Source organism: Hypanus sabinus, chromosome 8, assembly GCF_030144855.1.
Source record: "Hypanus sabinus isolate sHypSab1 chromosome 8, sHypSab1.hap1, whole genome shotgun sequence".
In the NCBI taxonomy this organism is placed as follows: domain Eukaryota; kingdom Metazoa; phylum Chordata; class Chondrichthyes; order Myliobatiformes; family Dasyatidae; genus Hypanus; species Hypanus sabinus.
In genome coordinates, this window is record NC_082713.1 from 139602535 (window position 1) to 139623055 (window position 20521).

Sequence of the window (20521 nt, forward strand, 5' to 3'; positions counted from 1 at the left end):
TCCATTGCCTTTCTGGAGTGAGGTTACCAGCACAGAACACAGTACTCCAAGTGAGGTCTGACCAAGGTCTTGTATAGCTGGAACGTTACTTCGTGGCTCTTGAAATCAGTCCCACAGTTGATGAAGGCCAACACACCATACGCTTTCTTAACAACACTGTCATCCTGCACAGCAGCTTTGAGTGTCCTATGGACACAGACCCCAAGATCTCTCAGATCCTCCACACAGCCAAGAATCTTACCATTAATATTATATTCTGTCTTCAAATTGACCTACAAAAATGAACCACTCTATCTGCCACTTCTCAGCCCAGTTTGGCATCCTGGTGACGTCCCACTGTAACCTCTGACAACCCTCCAAAGTATCCAAAACACCCCCAACCTTTGTGTCATTATTGTGTGATTAGTTATGTATCTATCAGTTCTGTTCAATTTTTCAAGACGTTATTTCTCTTTTACTTAAAAATTTTCCATTGTGTTAACATCGCCGATGTCATGTGCATATTTTATTGTATTTATTACTGGGGGCAAATAAATATTATTTTATTAAATTATTTATAAACATTAACCAAACTCCTTAAAGGAAGCCTTGACCTTTCAGTGGAGAACGGCATATTTTATATCAAATGTAAAATGATGTATGTCAATATTTTGTAATATTTAAATTAAAGTATGGATTAACACATATTTGCATAACATATTTTCAACAGGTTTAAATGTAAATTGTCTTTAATCCCTGTGACAGGGAATGGCACTGAGATTGATATTTGGAGCAATGCTCAAGGAATGCATTTTCGCTACTTCAGGGCAGATTTTCACCACCTATGTGAAAGGGAATGTGTTCACAGTTTTGTTATGTGTAATGCATTCAGGAAATGTTCGGGAGTATTCTGATCAAGCTTTTGTCTGATTTCAGCTCTGACCAAGACAAGGAAGAATGGATAAAGGTAAAGACAAACTACATTGCTATTGACATCGTGTAGCTTGACATTTCAATACTAACCTGAAGCTAGTTTCTCAAATTTTACACAGGAGAATATAATCAGCGAAGTGCACTTTGGACCTATAGTTGCTAAGTATCCTGTCCTGTCACAGGCTCCTCGTGTTGTTCTGGCTGTTATTCACTAGTTAATATAAATGAAGAGATTACTTTTTCTGACTAATTAACAACTCTACTGGCAATAGACTGTATGAAGCCAAGAACTGCAGGAAGGGAATGAGATGATGACTGTCTTTATTCCATACAGCAATTTTACATTCCTAATATTTATTGCACCGATTGTCAAACATAATTTTTGCGTCTAAATTAAAAAGACCAGCAGGACTAAATATGAACTGAATGTGTTTCCCTGCATACGTTAATAATTTGGTATTTGTTTGTTTTGAACTCCTCATGCTCTGGCCTCTGGCTCTCTCATAAATCCAGAATTTGAGCCAGGAGTCCAAAGTACAAGCAGGATGTGTAGTCAGAGCTGGGACTGAAGTTTGGCTGGTACTAGGGTCTCCACTAGGAGTCAGGCAGCTGCTGGAGTCAGGTTTGGAATTTGGAACACAGAGTTAGGAACTTGCGAAGGATTGTGAATAATATCCAAATTTCTGGAATGTATGTCAATTTGGAACTACAGTACTACCATAGTCCCAAGGCTGCTGTATTATTGGAGGTTTTTTTTGTATACAGTGTCGCTTTCCAAGAATGAACATTACAAAATAAAATAAATTTATACCATTTATTAACTATAAGTTTGATGCACCATCAATAACTCACGCTGAGACGTAAGGCGAGATATCGGCTTTTATTGACTGGAAGAAGGAACCAGGAGTGAGTGTCTATCATACAAGGTCTTGGAGACTGAGGCCGAGCGTCAGGCCGCAGATCTCCTTTATACAGGGGCCTGTGGGAGGAGCCACAGGAGCAGTCAGCAGGGGCGTGTCCCGACAGGCACATAGTTCACCACAAAGTTAATCTATCAAACTACATTTTGACATGAAATGGAATATTTTCCCATGATAATAACGTCATTAAAAGACGTGCAAGTTGATATGGAGTTAGTGTTTCTGGTCATTGCTCTAGTTACCCTTTGACTCCCATGGTGAGTCTGGAAGTTCATAGTGGAACATTTCATGAATTCTCTTTTCTCCGAGTCCACATTCATCAAATGGCAGGACAAGGTGCATCAAGCTCACCATTTGTAACCTTGATATTGAATAGAAAGGGGGGCATCATTCTTTAATTTAGGGCTGAGAGTAAGATTTGCTCATCCTGACCATTGGGGTGGAAGGGTGCACAGCTGTAACACTAAACAGAAGAGATTCTGCAAATGCTGGAAATCCAGAGCAACACACACACACAAGATGCTGGAGGGATTCAGCAGGGCAGGCAGTATCAATGGAAATGAATAAAGAGTCGACATTTTGAGCTGAGACCCTTCTTCAGGACTGGAAAGGAAGGGGAAAGACATCAGAGTAAAAGGTTGGGAGGACCAGCTAGAAGGTGATAAGTGAAGCCAGGTGGGTGGGAAAGGTAAAGGACTGGAGAGGAAGGAATCTGATAGGAGAGGAGAGTGGGCCTTGGGATAAAGGAATGGAGGAGGAGATACAGGGGGAGGTGATAGGCAGAGGAGAAAATGTAAGAGGCCAGAATGGGAATAGAAGAGGGAAAGGGGAGGGTAAAAAAAATTACCAGAAGAAATTAATGTTCATGCCATCAGGTTGGAGGCTACCTAGATGGAATATGAGGTATTGTTCCTCCACCCTGAGAGTGGCCTCATTGTAGCAGAAGAGAAGAGAAGACATGTCGGGACAGGAATGGGGATAAGAATTAAAATAGTTGTCCACTGGGAAATTCCGCTTTTGGCAGATGGAGCAGGGATGCTTGAAAAAGTAGTCTCCGAATTTACATCAGGTCTCACCTATAATGGCGGTGAGGGAGGAAGTGAATGGGTAAGTGTAGCATTTCTGTCACTTGCAGGGCTACGTGCCAGGAGGGAGATTAGTGGGGAGAGGTGAATGGACAAAGGAATCATGGAGTGAATGAACCCTGTGGAAACACTTCCTCTTGTGTTGCAGAGGAGATTTAGACTGTGGTGTTTTCTAAGGTAAAAGGTGCAATTCCAAATTTGATCTGAACATTTAGACAGTATTATCCTTTTTTTGAAACTGGCAGTTACCTATTAAGCCTTTAACTTTTTGTGGGTCAATATACACCTTCATATGTGGATGATAGGCTTGAAATCATGGAATCACCCCAGGAAACTGAGCAATTTTCACAGCTGATATGACATAGGTTTCCTGCACCTACAGTATACATGATCCAATAACAACTAGTTTTATTGGACTACAAAATTTGGGGTATGATAGCATGTGAATAGTAACGGATGTACAATTTTCAATTCATTTATGTTATCAGATAATTATGAGTTCTCTTCATTAACCTAAAAATCTGCTCAGCTGTCCTGTGAAGTACTTTAAAAGTTGTTACACAATTTGCACAATGACATTTTGCTGGAATAGACCTTACTTGACAAACTTCAGTGAGATGTCTCATTTATATCATTTGCAAAACTGCAAATTTTTCTGTTTTTTTTAACCTCCAGTTGTCACACAATTGTTATTTCAGGCTCCTGCCTGTGAATGTGTTGTTCAAGCCTTCCTTCCGTTACCTCATTAGTCCAAAAATTTATTTGGTAAAGGCCATTGGGCAGTTTATTTCCATACAAGGCCACTTCTAATCCCTTGCTGTAGCTTCTATGAATTCAGAACAACCTCTGTGAATTATAAAACCCAGGTATCTTCTGGAATGAAATAAAAATTCAGCAAGAATTCAGAGAATTTCAAAACTTGTAATTCATAAATTATCAAAATATTGAACTATCCCTGTTTTATTTCATGGAATTCCCTTAAGGTATCAATGAGGCTTTGCTCAGATGTCTATAATTGCTGCTTTTTAAAATCAGCAATACATTTTCACAGGATCATGTTGCAACATAGTGAATGATGTGATGGGGGTGGGTTTGTCAGTTGATCGGGTATATTGAATACTTAACTGCTTGCAAGTTCAAAAGGTTTTGTATAAATTTAATCACCAAAGTCTATCAGAAGAGACTCTGGAATGTTTTCAGTTGTTGATTTTCTTTCTAGTAGTTTAAGTACTCATTGGAAAAAATATATTACAAAACAAAAAGATGCAGTGGACTTCACTCTGCATATAGAAGATAATCATAACTTCATCCTGTTCCTAAGCACTAAAGTACCAGAACAAAGCCCAATACTCCTTGTAAAGATCACAGCTCCTTTAACATTTAATAAGTAGAGTCTGTTACTTCATGCTCACCGTCACAAGAAGCTGACAGAGTCAGTCACAATTTTTACAAATGTTGATAGTTGTCATCGCAAAATGTGAGTTAAAAACCTTTTATTGACAGATCTTTCAAATACCAAGCTCTATTATATCTGTGCTTGGAGGGGTGAATGCTAATGTTTCTTGCCATGTAGGATGGTGTGTTTGAGGCAGGGGGTGAACAGCCCATGATGCAGGAATGCAGTCAGGTTAGGTGGATGAGTGGGATGGGTGCAGGCTGGTAGAGATCTGCTGATACTATGAAGCACAGAGAGGGCCATTGGGTGTACCTTTCATTGTTCACCCATTCTGTTTTCAAATATATATGTATTGTCCAAATAATGTTCGATGCAAGGAAATTCAGTTTGATAAGTGGGCAGTTTTACAACTTGAATCTCAAAACGCAGATTATAATCATCTTGCAAAGCACTAATATTTCCTGCATCAACTTTGAGTGACCTGACATATCCGGCTCACTAATAGCCACTGCTTCTCTTTTCTGCCCTCCGTGTATAAGTAACATGGATAAATTACACCGGTGATTCATGATTGATACTTGTCAGGTCTGAATATGCAGCTGTTCTCGAGATGAGAGTAGGAACTCAGACATCTGTGGAGTCACTGTACTCTCATATTAAACTGCCCCTTAGCCAGTCTAATTGGGTCCAGGGCACCTTTTGGCTGACCTATAAATTGCTGGTGGTGTTGGACGTTTATAAAATGTTTGAGACAAGAACTATCTAAATCCCACCTTTTTGGATTTACTCAAATGCACAGTGTAGTGGTCTCAAACCTCTCAGATTGCAATCACCACCCGAGTCATTTCCATAATGGTCACTTCAAAACATAATGATACATGTGCTCCAGATATTGTTGAGTTCATTGAGCAGGGCCAAGAGGTGCCTCAGTTGGGAACACCATCTCCCTGATTGTGTTTGCAGCATGTTACATTCCCAGTCAGGGCAACGGCACCTTTGGCGTAGCTACCGCATACCCAAGCCTACTGGTGTAATGGTGGCATATCGAAAGTGCAGATGTAGTGCAAGTATCGATGTGCTTAACCTGATGCATTTGGCACCCCATGTTGTTCTTACCAATCATTTAACACATTTTCGTTACAGTTGACTGTTTTAAATTCTTCTGTAACTATTCTTTACAGATAAAGGCTCATACCCTGGTGTTACTTGTGGTTACACTAGATTGTCTGCAAAGAGATTTTATTACTGTTTCAGGTCAATCTTGATTACTTTATATGCTGCAGCTTTGCAGCAAAGATCTTAGTTTGGATGAGCTTAAGCTATTATAAGAGGCTACTGCATTCATTTCATGAAGGAAGCCAGTTCTATTTTTGAAGTGAGCTTGTTGATGATAGAGAGGGCCAGACTCACTATGTACAGTAAGTGTATCTTTTAGCTGTGTCTGTAATACGTGTGGAGCTGAGGCCAGCACAGATAGTGCTATGCAGTTCTGCTTCTAACTCTTCTATTAGTGAAGAGAATGAAGTATTTATTGGATGGCAAAGGAAACAATTTCCTCTCTGGGATCATCCTGGTTGTTTTGTACTCTGCTCTTTCCAGTCATATGATATGATCACAGCCTCTGTGCTGCACTTCGCCACAAAGTCAAATCTGCAATGTTTGTCTTACTACCCTTTGTGTAGTCTGTACCATATTGTGCTATTTTTCTTCATTTTCTTTCTTTGTTGCAGGCTCTAAAATGTACAATACAAGAGTTTAATCAGAAGAATGAAACTTTCAGATCTGCAATAGCTAAAGAAGGGGAGGAACAGGCTCCTGAAGTTTCAGTAAGTTCCATAATATTCAGCAAATTTTTACAGTAAATGAGATAAAATACTCAGTGAAAAACACATTTAATGAATCTTTGTTTACTTGTAGGGCATATTCTGACTTTCAGAATATTATGATGCTTTAATGGTTAAGAGGTACTTGGGATTTCTTTGTAATAGGACTGATTCTCAGTTTTCACGTTATGTTCTTTTTATTGAGCTTGTCCAGCAGTGTCTTTTATGTTTCATATGATGAGATGTAATTTCAAATGAGAAAATTTTATGAAGTAGACTGCACAGGGATCTCAGATTAGAGTAATTTCTCCACAACTAATGAGTAAAATAAAATCATTTAAGATGAGACAACTGCGATGTTATGAAAAAAACTTCATAACTCAAGAAAGAAAGAACTGTTTTCTTTTAAGAAGGTACAGCATTTTTACTGCCTCTGCAACGGAATTATTTCCACCCTATGTCCTTATTTTTCAGTTTCTCCATCCATTCTGTGTTCCTGAAAGTTACACCTCTAATGCAAAAAAAGAATAAGTAGCATTCTAAAAATTGTTTTCAGTCCCTTCATGTACAGTATGTCCTGATTGATTTAGAACACTAGAAGTCAGACAGACAGCTCTGACTGATATTCATTCTTATTTCTTTTCTCAATTCCCTCAACCAAACCAACAACAAAACAGTTTGATGGATTAAAACACCATGATAGAGTCTTTATAACTTCAATAGATCTCAAGAAGCTTCGTTTGTTTGTAGGAGATTAATGTGTTGATTAAATAAATGTGTGTTATCAGATGAATTTGTTTCATAGAGAATATTTTGTTTATTCACAGTACAGCATGCCCCTTCCATCTTTTTACCATGTGTTTCTTTTTATTTCTTCACCTCTTAAAGACAGCAGAACTGGGAATGAGGGCACCAAGATGGATACGTGACAATGAAGTTACTTTGTGCATGAAATGTAAGGAACCCTTCAATGCACTAACCAGGCGAAGACATCACTGTCGTGCATGTGGATGTGTAAGTGGTAAACTCACTGAATTTTAGATGTCCGTAAGATATAGGAACAGAATTAGACCATCTGGCCCATCGAATCTGCTCTGCCCTTTCATCATGGCTGATTCAATTTTCCTCTCAGCCCCAATCTCCTGCCTTCTCCCTGGATCCTTTCATACCCTGACCAATCAAGAATCTATCAACTGCTGCCTTAAATAGAATCAGAATCAGGTTTATTATCATTAGCATGTATCGTGAAAATTGTTAGCTTAGCAGCAGCAGTTCAATGCAATACATAATGTAGAAGAAAAAAAAAGTAAAAATAAATAAATTACAGTATATGTATATTGAATAGATTAAAATTGTGCAAAAACAGAAATAATATATATTTAAAAAGTGAGGTAGTGTTCATGGGTTCAATGTCCATTTAGGAATCAGATGGCAGAGGGGAAGAAGCTGTTCCTGAATTGCTGAGTGTGTGCCTTCAGGCTTCTTTATCTCCTACCTGATGGTAGCAGTGAGAAAAGGGCATGCCCTGGGTGCTGAAGGTCCTTAATAATGGACACTGGCTTTCTGAAACACTGCTCCTTGAAGATATCCTGGGTACTTTGTAGGCTAGTACCCAAGATGGAGCTGACTAAACTTACAACCCTCTGCAGCTTCTTTCAGTCCTGTGCAGTAGCACCCTCCCCCCCCCCCCCATACCAGACAGTGATGTCAGAATGCTCTCCACAGTACATCTATAGAAGTTTCTGAGTGTTCTTGTTGACATACCAAATCTCTTCAAACTCCTAATGACATAATGTACTCTTAAAGACATAAAGGCTTAGCCTCCAATTTTAATTCTGTTTTGTAACCATTGGACCTGTTGATACTAATAGGGTGTAGGAAGGTGTACTATTTATAAGGAAATTTAAAAACTCTTCCATATTCAACTGTTTAATATTCTGTTTTCTGATCTTGATATGGTGTTGGATAATTTTATTCCTTTTTCTTATTGCAACATTGTGTTCCCTGTGTGATCTCCTGTCCCCTTCCCCATGTGAGCTAGCTAGGAATAGGTAGAGAAAGAAGAACCAGAAATAGTCTTCCTAGAAGATGTGAGCCTTATATGCAGGCTCCAATGGGTGGGCTGATAATGTCAATAAAAGCTGAGGCAAAATGAAAATTAGTTTTGGGCCAATTAATTAACAAGATCCATAGAGCATACAAAGGTGACTTTCAAAATTATATTGAAAATTATACAATTGAAAGTCTTCACCGTGATGGGTGACAAATGGATTGCTATGTGAATTAACTCCTGTAGCAGCTTTCAGAGCGTCAAGGGCATCCAAATATCTTTGAAGCAATTTACTGTAATGTAGTCCAAGTTAATATGTACACTTGTCCATGAAGAGCAAGTGACCTGATAGTTTACTTTGTGCCTGTGTTAAGGGGTCATATTAAGCAGGATATTGGGAATAAATTCCCTGCACTTTGAAACTGTACTATAGAACTTTTTAACATCAGAGATGAAATGGGCCTCCTATTAAGTCTTATCAGAAAGGCAATACCTCTGACAGTGACATTTGTGCACCCCTGCAAAACAGAACTTGGAATGTTAGTCTGGATTATGTGCCCAGCTATCTGAAGCCAATGGAATTTTTAGCTGAGAATAACTCATCGAGGAGAGTAAAATGTGTCACTTCTTTTTCCAGGTTGTATGTTGGAAGTGTTCTGATTATAAAGCAAACCTTGCCTATGACAGCAACAAACCCAACAAAGTATGTAAGGACTGTTATGTCATAATAACTGGACAAACTGACAGCGAAGAGAAGGAGGATAAAAAAAAGAAAGGAATCCTTGAGGTATGAGCCATAGTTTCCCAAGTTTTGCTAGCAAGTGCACATATGGTCAAATACTTGATCAAACCATCTTGTGGTCAACTGTGTTCTATAATTATATTGCAAATATCTCATGTAATGTTGTAGGTAATACAAGAGGAAGAAAGGTTAATTGCATAACTGGTGTTAATTGTTTTGAGGTTTATAATTAGTTATATTTTTAATGAAAATGATCAGCCCTTTTTTTATTCTATTTCCACTCCAACTTTTGCCTTTCAGATTGATGCTGCTGAAGTATCAGAAAACTGTATCATCTGCAACTTCCTTCAGTACCTGGAGAAACCTGCCAAACCGTGGCAGAAAGTGTGGTGTGTCATTCCCAAAAATGAAGGATTGGTTCTGTACATGTATGGAGCACCCCAGGTATGAGTGTTAATCCTTTCGGTATGAAAGGAGTGCTAATCCTTAATTTATCGATGTACTGGGGACAGATAAGAACAGAGAACATAGAAAACCTACAGCACAATACAGGCCCTTCAGCCCACAAAGTTGTGCCGAACATGTCCTTACTTTAGAAATTACTTCGGGTTACCCATTGCCCTTTATTTTTCTAAGCCCCTTGATAAAAACAAATTGAGATTCATCATGAAAACCAAAGAGTGAGCAAACCTGTGTGTATATGCATGTTGCTAGCTTCTTTTAATACACTTCTTAATAAGGGTACTGAAGATCTTTTTCCTTAACACCTGTGAATAAGTGTCACTGTTTATAATTGGGTACTGCACCTATCCATACGTGCACATACGTGAGCTCTCTTGGTTAAACTAATGACCCGACTCACTGAAATCTGACTGTATACAAATTCTCCATGTACAAATTACTCATTTCTCAATATAGTAGTGATAATAAAATGTTCCATGGTGTTCATTAATAACTGGATAAAGTACACATTCCATTAGTTTTAATTATGGGTAATGTTAAGGTGAATATTCAATTAAATAAAAGAATTATACCAAATGTATGTAGAGTGATATGATTGGATAATGATAGAAAACATAGAGAGAGCTTACCGACAGCTCTCAGGAACAAAACCTGTGTATAACTAGGAGGCTGCCTGTAAATGCAGGAAAATTCCAAGGAAACTGTATTAAGTTTCACAGAAATTAGTGAAAATTGCAGGTAATTATTTTAAGTTGATGTTTAATAGTTTTGCACTATTGATTCAATATATAACTAGTTTGTTTCTAAATATTATTTCTTAGTACAATTTTCCATCAGGTGCTTGTGTGTTTCATGAGCTTTCGTAGTAAATTTCCTGGCTGTAGTTGTTAAAATCTTGACCAAATAATCTAATCAATCATCATGAAGTTTAAACTCATGGCAATTTCAGTGTGGAGCAGCAATATATTAAAATAAGTCTATTCATGTAAGACTTATCTTTATATTCAGTTAATGGATTAATTTGATAAACTACCAGAAAGAAATTTGAGGTGAACAAGTTAATGCACTTCTGTAATGTACAAGTAATCAACTTTGTAGTAGCTCACAGTATTATATCAAAGCTACTACTTCAGATTCTAAAATGGTTGACCCAGTTTTCTGTTCAAAAGAACCCAGACATTATGTTAGTTAACAAAAGATCTATAGGGTATCTTCTTGATAGGAATCAATTCAATTTACCTTCTCTGCAGATATTGCTCCAAATTCAATGCTAATGTAGAAATCACAAAGAGAATCAGACGGACAAACTGAATGGGGCCTGGGCCCGTGTCATAACTAGAAGTGAATAGGGAATATGGGTTTAAATTTCTTTCCATTAAAGTGTTTGCTACCCAAAAGTTGTCCTGAAAGAAAATGCTGAAAATATTTGGCAGGTCCATGAATGGAGAAGGAGAGAACTGTGCCCCTTCGTGCCCACAAGTGCTGCTTGAATGCTGAGTATTTTTCTTAGCTATTTCAGTTTTATGTCAGATTTCCAAAACTTGTTACATTTTGTTTCTAAATGAATTCTTGTTCCTAATGTTGATGCTCAGGTTCTAGGATAAGCACAGGTAGCACAGATTAGTGTCAAATGTTTCCACAGTGGGAAAGTTGATCTGAAAGCTGGTTATTAATTGCTTAAGCATTGGTAAGAGGCTTGATGCATTGGGTTTAATGGCTCAGGCTTAATAGAGTGAATAGAGGGGAGTTCTGTAGTCACTGTGATGTGTGATTAAAAGGAGCATTAACGCTTCTGTTCCGTGGTCAGGTTGGTAACTTTTGATTGCATGTTGTTTGAGGGACACTAAGCAGGGGTGGATTGCAATCAGAGATAACCACCTTTCTGTGACTCAGACAACCTGCAAATGTTGGAACAGGGATATAAATGGGCATTAGGCATTTATTTTTATGTGCAAAAGTTCCTTTCTAAAAGTCACGTCTTCAGACATGTGAGGTTCACTGTCCTCTAGGCTGAAAGCATGTGCCTGATTCCAACACAAATAGCTTTAGTAGACTGCCTAAGGCTTGATAAGTGGTTTCGTTTCCAGGTTATAAACATAAATTAATGAACCTGAAATCCGCAAACAATGTCATTTAGTGAATTTTCTTGAAAGTGCTTTTAGGACTCAGTGCCATAGTGTGGGAGCATAATCCATCTTAAAAGGAAATAAAATGTCTAATTATTGTGTGCGAAAGGCAAATATGTGGTAGCGGATAGATACATTAATGACAGAACTTGTAAAGACCATAGATGATATCTTTCCATATTGTAAAATTCCATAATAATATATTAATGTACAAAGTAGGACAAAATGGCCAAAAAATTGGAAAACATAAAGTAGAGAGAAATTAAGAAGGATATGTTATCATAACCAGAAGTGGTAGGTCCAGATAAAGAAAATGTTTCAAAAAGGATGAAAATTCACTTGGAGTAAATGGGAGCACTGATCTGTAACAGTGATCAGTGAGCATAAAATGGGAAATTATATGTTTACAACTGTCCAGTTGTATAAACTGCCTAAATGTCACTGTTCTGTTAAAAACTTGAACTAGGCCATAGTATAATAGTTGGTATTGGAACACAGTCAGCTGAGGGAATTCATTATCACCATGATGTACCATCAATAACTCACACTGAGACGTAAGGCGAGATATCGGCTTTTATTGACTGGAAGAAGGAACCAGGAGTGAGTGTCAGGCCTCAGATCGCCTTTATACAGGGGCCTGTGGGAGGAGCCACAGGAGCAGTCAGCAGGGGGCGCGTCCAGACAGGCACATAGTTCACCACATTCACCCCCCCCCCCCTTTGTTTGAAAGAGTCCCATGTGGCGAAGTTTCTTACAAGTCAAGTCTATCAGGTGGTCGAATCTGTCGCTGCGATCTACGTAGCACTGGCTGTGATTGCATGGATGCCGGCGACATTGGTGATTGCACAGGGGACAGAAGTTGCGCTTGTTCCTGCCCACTAGGCGCCGGTGATCCCTCACGCATGTGCGAGACGCCTGGTATAAATGCGTACGAAACGCCCGGTATACAAGTGCCGTGAGGAGTCTGTGTAGGGCCTGGTGAGTACGGTGTCACCTCTGGTGCAGAGTTCATAGTTACCGGAGAGCCTTCAGGGTAGTGGTCTGCTGCACCTGCGGGTGCCAGGTCGCGGATGGAGACCGTGTCCTCCCGCCCATCAGGTAAGACCACGTAAGCATACTGGGGGTTCGCATGTAGAAGGTGAACCCTCTCTACCAGCGGGGAGTATTTATTGCTCCTCACATGTTTCCGGAGCAGCACTGGCCCCGGGGACGTCAGCCAAACTGGTAGGGTGGTCCCAGTGACAGACTTCCTGGGAAAAGAGAATAGGCGTTCGTGAGGGGTGGCATTGGTGGACGTACATAACAGAGAGCGGATAGAGTGCAGTGCCTCAGGGAGGACCTCCTGCCATCCAGAGACCGGCAACCCTTTTGACTTAAGGGCTAAAAGTGTGGCCTTCCACACTGTGGCATTCTCCCGCTCCACCTGGCCATTACCCCGGGGATTATAACTCGTGGTCCAACTGGTAGCAATGCCCCTAGCTAGCAAGTACTGGCGCAGCTCCTCACTCATAAAGGAGGACCCTCTATCGCTGTGGATATAGCAGGGATACCCGAACAGAGTGAAGAGCTGGCGCAGGGCTTTTATGACGGACGTGGCAGTGGTGTCGGGGCAGGGGATGGCAAAGGGGAACCGTGAGTACTCGTCGATAACACTGAGAAAATAGACATTGCGGTCAGTGGAGGGAAGGGGGCCCTTAAAGTCAACACTCAGTCGTTCAAAAGGGCAGGTGGCCTTGACAAGTTGTGCCGTGTCAGGACGGTAGAAGTGCGGTTTGCACTCTGCGCAAATTTGGCAGTCCCTGGTCATGGTCCTGATGTCCTCCAGGGAGTATGGCAGGTTCCGAGCTTTCACAAAATGGTAAAATCGGGTGACCCCCGGATGGCAAAGTTGTGCATGAAGGGCGTACAGCTGGTCGAGCTGTGTGCTAGCACATGTTCCCCGGGATAGGGCATCAGGGGGCTCATTGAGTCTGCCAGGCCGGTACAGGATATCATAGGTGTAGGTGGAGAGTTCTATTCTCCACCGCAAAATCTTATCATTTTTGATTTTGCCCCGCTGTTGATTGCTGAACAGGAATGCAACCGAGCGCTGGTCGGTCAGCAAGGTGAACCTCTTGCCAGCAAGATAGTGCCTCCAGTGCCTAACAGCCTCCACTATGGCCTGGGCTTCTTTCTCCACCGCGGAGTGCCGAATTTCGGAGCCTTGGAGGGTGCGAGAAAAGAATGCTACTGGTCTGCCTTCCTGATTGAGGGTAGCAGCCAGAGCAAAATCGGAGGCATCACACTGAGGGTTCACCTTCTACATGCGAACCCCCAGTGTGCTTACGTGGTCTTACCTGATGGGCGGGAGGACACGGTCTCCATCCGCGACCTGGCACCCGCAGGTGCAGCAGACCACTACCCTGAAGGCTCTCCGGTAACTATGAACCCTGCACCAGAGGTGACACCGTACTCACCAGGCCCTACACAGACTCCTCACGGCACTTGTATACCGGGCGTTTCGTACGCATTTATACCAGGCGCCTCGCACTTGCGTGAGGGATCACCGGCGCCTAGTGTGCAGGAACAAGCGCAACCTCCGTCCCCTGTGTGATCACCAATGTCGCCGGCATCCATGCGATCACAGCCGGTGCTACGTAGATCGCAGCGACAGATTCGACTACCTGATAGACTTGACTTGTAAGAAACTTCGCCACATGGGACTCTTTCAAACAAAGGGGGGGTGAATGTGGTGAACTATGTGCCTGTCGGGACACGCCCCCTGCTGACTGCTCCTGTGGCTCCTCCCACAGGCCCCTGTATAAAGGCGATCTGAGGCCTGACGCTCGGCCTCAGTCTCCAGGACATAGTATGATGGACACTCACTCCTGGTTCCTTCTTCCAGTCAATAAAAGCCGATATCTCGCCTTACGTCTCAGTGTGAGTTATTGATGGTGCATCAATTTTATTGACTGGAAGAAGGAACCAGGGGTGAGTGTCCATCATACTATGTCCTGGAGACTGAGGCCGAGCGTCAGGCCTCAGATCGCCTTTATACAGGGGCCTGTGGGAGGAGCCACAGGAGCAGTCAGCAGGGGGCATGTCCAGACAGGCACATAGTTCACTACACACCAGTGTTATTTAGAAAGGCATAACAATGACAGACAACACTGAAGAGAAATACAGAGGATTTATAGCAGCCATGTTATGCCATATGTAATCCTGAATACTTTAAACAGTCCGACATAATGGGAGTCTGGTGCACAACTTCTGAAGAAGAACAGAAATTTTGATATGCAGTGGATTCCAGTTAACTGGGACAGATTGGGACCAATATATTTTGGCCCAATTAAACAGCTGCCCTAATTATCCGAAGTTTCATAGAAATAGTTAAAAAGGTATATAAAAAAAAGACAAACTAAATAACAAATTATGCATTTGAATGAAATACAGAACAAATTAGAATACTACAGCAGTATTATAAAATTGTATATTAGTTCTTAATACGTATCGGTGAAGGAATTCATCCATGTGACGTTCTTTTGATTGACTAAATGAGCAATATCAACGTGCGGATAATGAACTGCCTTCATGCTATCAATGTCAATCTTCATTTTTGTTGTAACATTAAAGATAGTTAAAGTAGTGAAATCATTTCATTTTTCCTCCTGGTTGTCTCTGGTATCTCCAAGTATGAATGCTTGAAACCACAGTGAGCAAAACAGTTCTAAAATGTCCTACTGCATATTTCTCACCAACTAACAGTGACAAAAATTGATGCTTTCTGAACACAACTCTTTCGTGTCAAAGTGAAAACAAGTCTCTAGAAAGTAATTAAATTAGTTACAAATATAAAACACAAAATAATTAATTGCATTAGTGTTCAACCCCAAAATCAACTCTGGTGCAGCCAAGTCATTTTAGAAGTCACATAATTAGTTAAATAGAGATCTGTTTTTGAAGACTTGTGTGCAGACAAGGTGCTTCAATTGATTGTAGTAAATGTACACCTGTATATGGAAGGTCCTACTGCTGGTGAGTCAGTATCCTGGCAAAAACTACACCATAGAGACAAGAGAACAGTCCAAGCAACTCTAGTGAAGGAGGCCACTAAGAAACCCAGGACGAACCCAGAAGAATTACAAGCTTCGGTGGTTGAGATGGGAGGCGCTGCGCATACAACAACTGTTGCCCGGGTGCTTTACAAGTTGCAGCCTTATGGGAGAGTGGCAAAGAGAAAGCCAATGGTGAAAAAAGTTGCAAGAAATCTCAGCTAGTGTTTGCCATGTGGGAGACCTTTTTTGATCAGTGTCAAAAAAGGCAAATTAAATCCACTGTGATTCAATGTTGCAAAACAATAAAACATGAAAACTTCTGAGGGGGAGTGAATACATTTATTGGCACTGTACTTGATTTCTTCAACTTCCAGTAACATTTACCCCTCCCCCTTCACTCCTAATTTCTCTTCTCTGTGCTCTTTTCTCATCACCTGCCTAGAACCTCCCCTGGTGCCCCTTCTCCTTTTTCCTATAATCCACTCTCCCCTCCTGTCAGATTCCTTCCTTAGCCCTTTGCCTTCTCCACTTGTCACCTCACAGTTTCTTACTTCATCCTTCCTTGCCCGCCTCGCCCACCCACCTGTCTTCACTTAATCTTGTTCTCCGTCCCCTCACCTGATCTTCTCATTCTGGATTCCTCCCTCTAACTTTCCAGCTCTGGTGAATCTTCTCAGCCCGAAACGTTGTCTGTTTATTCATCTGCATAGACGCTGCCGGAACTGCTGAGTTCCGCCAGCATTCTGTCTGTGTTTCTCTGGATTTCCAGAGCTTGCAGACTCTCTTGTGTTAGTGTTTATACACTACAAAGTTTGTATCTATCATGATTCTACAGCAAATCTTAACCATAGTTCCAGGAAAAATAATACAGGTAAGCCTTCAATATTTGAGAAGGGAACATACTATTACTTACGTTATCAGTTTCAATAAGCATAATTATTTCCCAATATTTATCTCTATGGATCAATGATGTTTGTGCAAATATTTTTTAGTTAAAATAAGTTTTAAATCATGATTTTAATTACTTTATATTCCTCTTTAATTTTCTAGGATGTGAAGGCACTAGCCACAATTCCTCTTCTTGGCTACACGATAGAAGAAAATCCGCGAGGCGTGGATGGGTCTCATGTGTTCAGGCTTAAACAGTCAAGGTTCATCCATACTTTTGCTGCAGACTCTGATGATCAGAAACAAAAATGGCTAAAAGTAATCAGCATGGCTGTAAAGGGGGAAACGCCCACTGACAATGATGACTTCAGTAGCGATGAGGCCTCTACCTCTTGACTCAGCATTCAGTCTGAGGCGGGTAAAATACCAACAGCTGATGCAGAAAATCCAAAGCCACTTAAAGGATGATTTCTAAAGCATGTGTAGTGTTTTATGTGGGGAAAAAATTTAAATCTTCTTCAAATGAAATGTCTGTATACACTGTTTCTTGACCTTTCATCCTTGAATAATCCAACAGGAATCAACATCTGCATTTGTTCAGTCACTTTTGTGATTATTCTCACCAGGTCTCTTGAATGTCTAGATTATCCACAAACACAGTCCAGCATGAACTTACAGCATTTAAGAAAACACTGGACAATTAAATAAGCTCTAACTTATGGTGATGTCATACTTTCTGTCTTTTTGGCTGCTTTTTATTCAAGCAGTAAATTTAATGTGGTGCACATAATGCATCTGTAGAATGGGAACTTATGAACTGTGATGGTGTGATCCAGAGCTCAGATATCCAGACTGCTTTCTCTACGAAAGAACGAACCTAAGGTTTTTTTTGTTTGTTTAAGATCATTAATTTCTGTATTTGAAATTGATTTGTCTGACGTGCTTGTGTGTTGAGCAGTGGCAAAGAAATGATATTGTATTATTGTATTTATTAAAGTGGCCGTATCCTTTTATTGCCTCACCTCTGTAGCAGGTGCAGGCTAACGTAGGGTACCAGAGGTACATGTGCATATAAAGTGGTTAGTGATTAAGCTTCCTAAACTAGTCAAAGTATCCTACAACCATTAAACAGTGATAATTTTGCTGCACTACAAATGATAGGAATCAGCATTGATGAAATCTCTTAACTCTTAAGGTTAATCTCTTAACTCGTAAGAGATTTCGGTGGGAACTCTGTGCTCTTGGCTGAGCCATTTCTCAACCAGAGATGAAATTGACAATCAAAAAAGGCAGGAATGTCCTAATCTTTATAATTGTGTTCAGCAGTGCTATTACCTTTGTCCTGGGGGGAGATTATTCTGTCATTCTCTCAGACTGTAAACAGTATTTGGTGACAAAAGAGGGTTACCCCATAAATTGAGAAGAAAGAAAATAATCTGTAAAAATCAAGGAAATAAATATGAAATAAACATATTGGGCACCAAAATATTTATATTTAACAAGATATACACTTTAACCTGGACCAATTAGTCAAAGGCTCAATAACACACTAAGAGTCAGATATTAGCATTGAGTATAATCTAAATAAGTCTAACAAAATAATTTAAACTCATTACTGCCTTTAAGTCCTGTTATCTTGTGTGTAAATATGTACAGTATATGGAAAAACAAGTCATTCTCCTAGCTTGCAAATATTTCTATAGAATGATGAGATCAATTTGATTTAAATTTTCTGATGCAAAGTAACAATGGCCTCTCACAGAATGTGATTGAGAAAATGAGCAGCTGAAGAGAAAAGATAAATTGCTGATTTTTAATTACTTTACAGTGTGAATCTATTTATCTCGATTGTTTAACAGACTTTGCTACCTATTCATCATTAACAGTAACATATAATATTAGGTGTCACTGTTTGTCCTGCTTGGACAATCGTTGGAAAAATTGGCTCCTGCGATCCAGTCCACTGATCAGAGATATCTTGTCAAGTACAAGCGCCAGTTTTGCAAGTATTGTTTTATTGTTCACATTCGAAAGTGATCTGAAACAGGAACAGTCTTAACTTTAATTCAAGTGAACTGTAACATTTGAAAATTTTTTATGTGTCTGAATATTAAAGGTTCTATTCATTTGTACATGAGAAAATGAAAACCAAACAAGATACTACTATTAATCATTTTAATAGTATTTGACACCATTCAAATAGTATCTTATAGGCAGGTATAATGCATTAAAGGTAACATGCAAAATATTTTTGTAAATTAATTAGATTTTTGCTACACATACCACAAGGCAAAAATCTGTCCCTAAGTCATGTCAAAGAAAAGCTTACATTGTTCTGTTGATAATGATTCATCGAAAAAAATAACCTATTTATGCTACCCTTATCCAGAAAGTAGTGAAAAGTTTTACATGTGTCCTCTTTATTCACATTCTCTCCCCAATCCTACAGAACACCACCTGCTTTCAGCTTCCTCCAAGATCCTCTGGCACTTAATCATATCTAGTACCACGTCAGACCCACAGAACCTTCCATGTATCTTTTCAAAGTATTTATCAATTCATCATCAGCTATGACAATGTTTGAGCAAGATTAAAATGGTTTTAAAAAGAGAGGTTTAAAACCATGGTTCTTAAAGTGTAAAGGAATTTTCTGGAAAAAGAAGCAGATGGTATTTATGATAAGTTTCCGAGGGAGTAGGTTTCTCCTGAAGATTCTCGACCCCTAAGAAAAAATTATTTTCTGCTATTACAGAAGATTATCATGTAAGAATTGTCGTTAGTCAGATAGAAAACCAGATAGTATTGTCCCAGGGAAATGCATTGAGTTGTGGGTTCTATACACTTCATTTAAGAAAATTGATTAATTTTATTAGTAAATGGAGCACTTTCGAGGTCATTTACTTGATCGCTTATAAGGTGATCATATATAGGAACAGAATTTGGCCATTTGGCCCATCAAGTCTGCTCCGTCATTTCATCATGATTGATCCATTTCCCTCTCAGGCTCAATCTCCTGCCTATGTTTTCCGTTAATTCAAACATAGATAAGGATTTAAAGAAAGTATATGTGTTATTTTATCTTTTAATTCCACTTTACCAATTCTGAGAATGAGTGCTACGGATCTTTAATTCCATTTAGTCCCCATTATAGAAGCTGACTCTAAACAGTGGAAGTCTTGTTTTTGCATGTTTGTTTTAAATATTGCTCTGCATTCGCTGTAGTCACCCAGTCTCAAATTTGATTAATTTGTATTAGTACTTCAACATGTTAGCACACAGAGACAATATTGTTTGTATCCTGATTCCTAGTACAGTTTAAATTGAAAATGATTGCAGTGTTTTATAATATTGATTGGCTGGCATGAGAATTCATGTATATATAGTCTTTGTTTGTAAATCTCCAATCAGTACAGTATTAAAACTGAATCAGTAGAAGTATTACATATTATAGAATTATTTTCAAGTTTCAATCCACAACAGTCCTTTTCATCAACTTTTAAAGTTTTCTATTGTAGTCAGGTCACCTGATTTAATGGGTCACTATCTCAATCAGGTGCAAGTTAGTTTTTCCGTGGTTATGTTTCTTTCTGCTGTTTTAAGAGGAATGCCTCAATGATGATCAAACACACCTAGTCAACTCATTCAGTTTGAGTAATGATTTGCCAAAGTGCTTTAAACTGGTTATCTCAGTCTTCAGATTCACATGTCTAAAACTTGGCCTAATGAGTCTGAAAAGATTTTGAGGTGAGCTCAAAAATAGTTCATTTTTGTACACAAGCTATTTGAAGGAACTATGCATCCTCGTTAATGACATCTCTGCCCTGAATTTGAATCCATTAGTGCCTGATGATCATGCACAAAATACAATTCATTCTGGCTTCTATCACACTGAATTTGAAACTGACCTAAGCATTTGTAAGGGCAGTTTACTGGAGAGCATCTAACATTTTCCCAGTGTTACTCATGAACATAAGTTGCACATTGTGCACTATCTTTGTTACCATTGTAAATTGGAACTCTGGGGTTTAACCTGTGACCTTTGCTGAGAAAAATTGAAGCAGATAGCTTGAGTACTGCAATGAA

The 20521-nt window shown here is 39.6% G+C and overlaps 1 protein-coding gene across 6 annotated transcripts in view; it reads left to right on the forward strand.

The window, feature by feature from the left end:
• LOC132398482 (FYVE, RhoGEF and PH domain-containing protein 4-like) overlaps positions 1-19876 on the forward strand; it is a 260428-nt gene extending 240552 nt beyond the window's left edge. For all 6 annotated transcript variants that reach the window (XM_059977999.1, XM_059978002.1, XM_059978001.1 and 3 more), the window contains 6 exons: positions 916-946; positions 6044-6139; positions 7025-7150; positions 8824-8973; positions 9229-9372; positions 16601-19876. In XM_059977999.1, coding sequence (XP_059833982.1) covers positions 916-946; positions 6044-6139; positions 7025-7150; positions 8824-8973; positions 9229-9372; positions 16601-16834 — 781 coding nt within the window. In that variant the 3' untranslated portion in view covers positions 16835-19876. The remainder of the gene's footprint in view (positions 1-915; positions 947-6043; positions 6140-7024; positions 7151-8823; positions 8974-9228; positions 9373-16600) is intronic.
• The last annotated feature ends 645 nt before the right edge of the window (positions 19877-20521 follow it).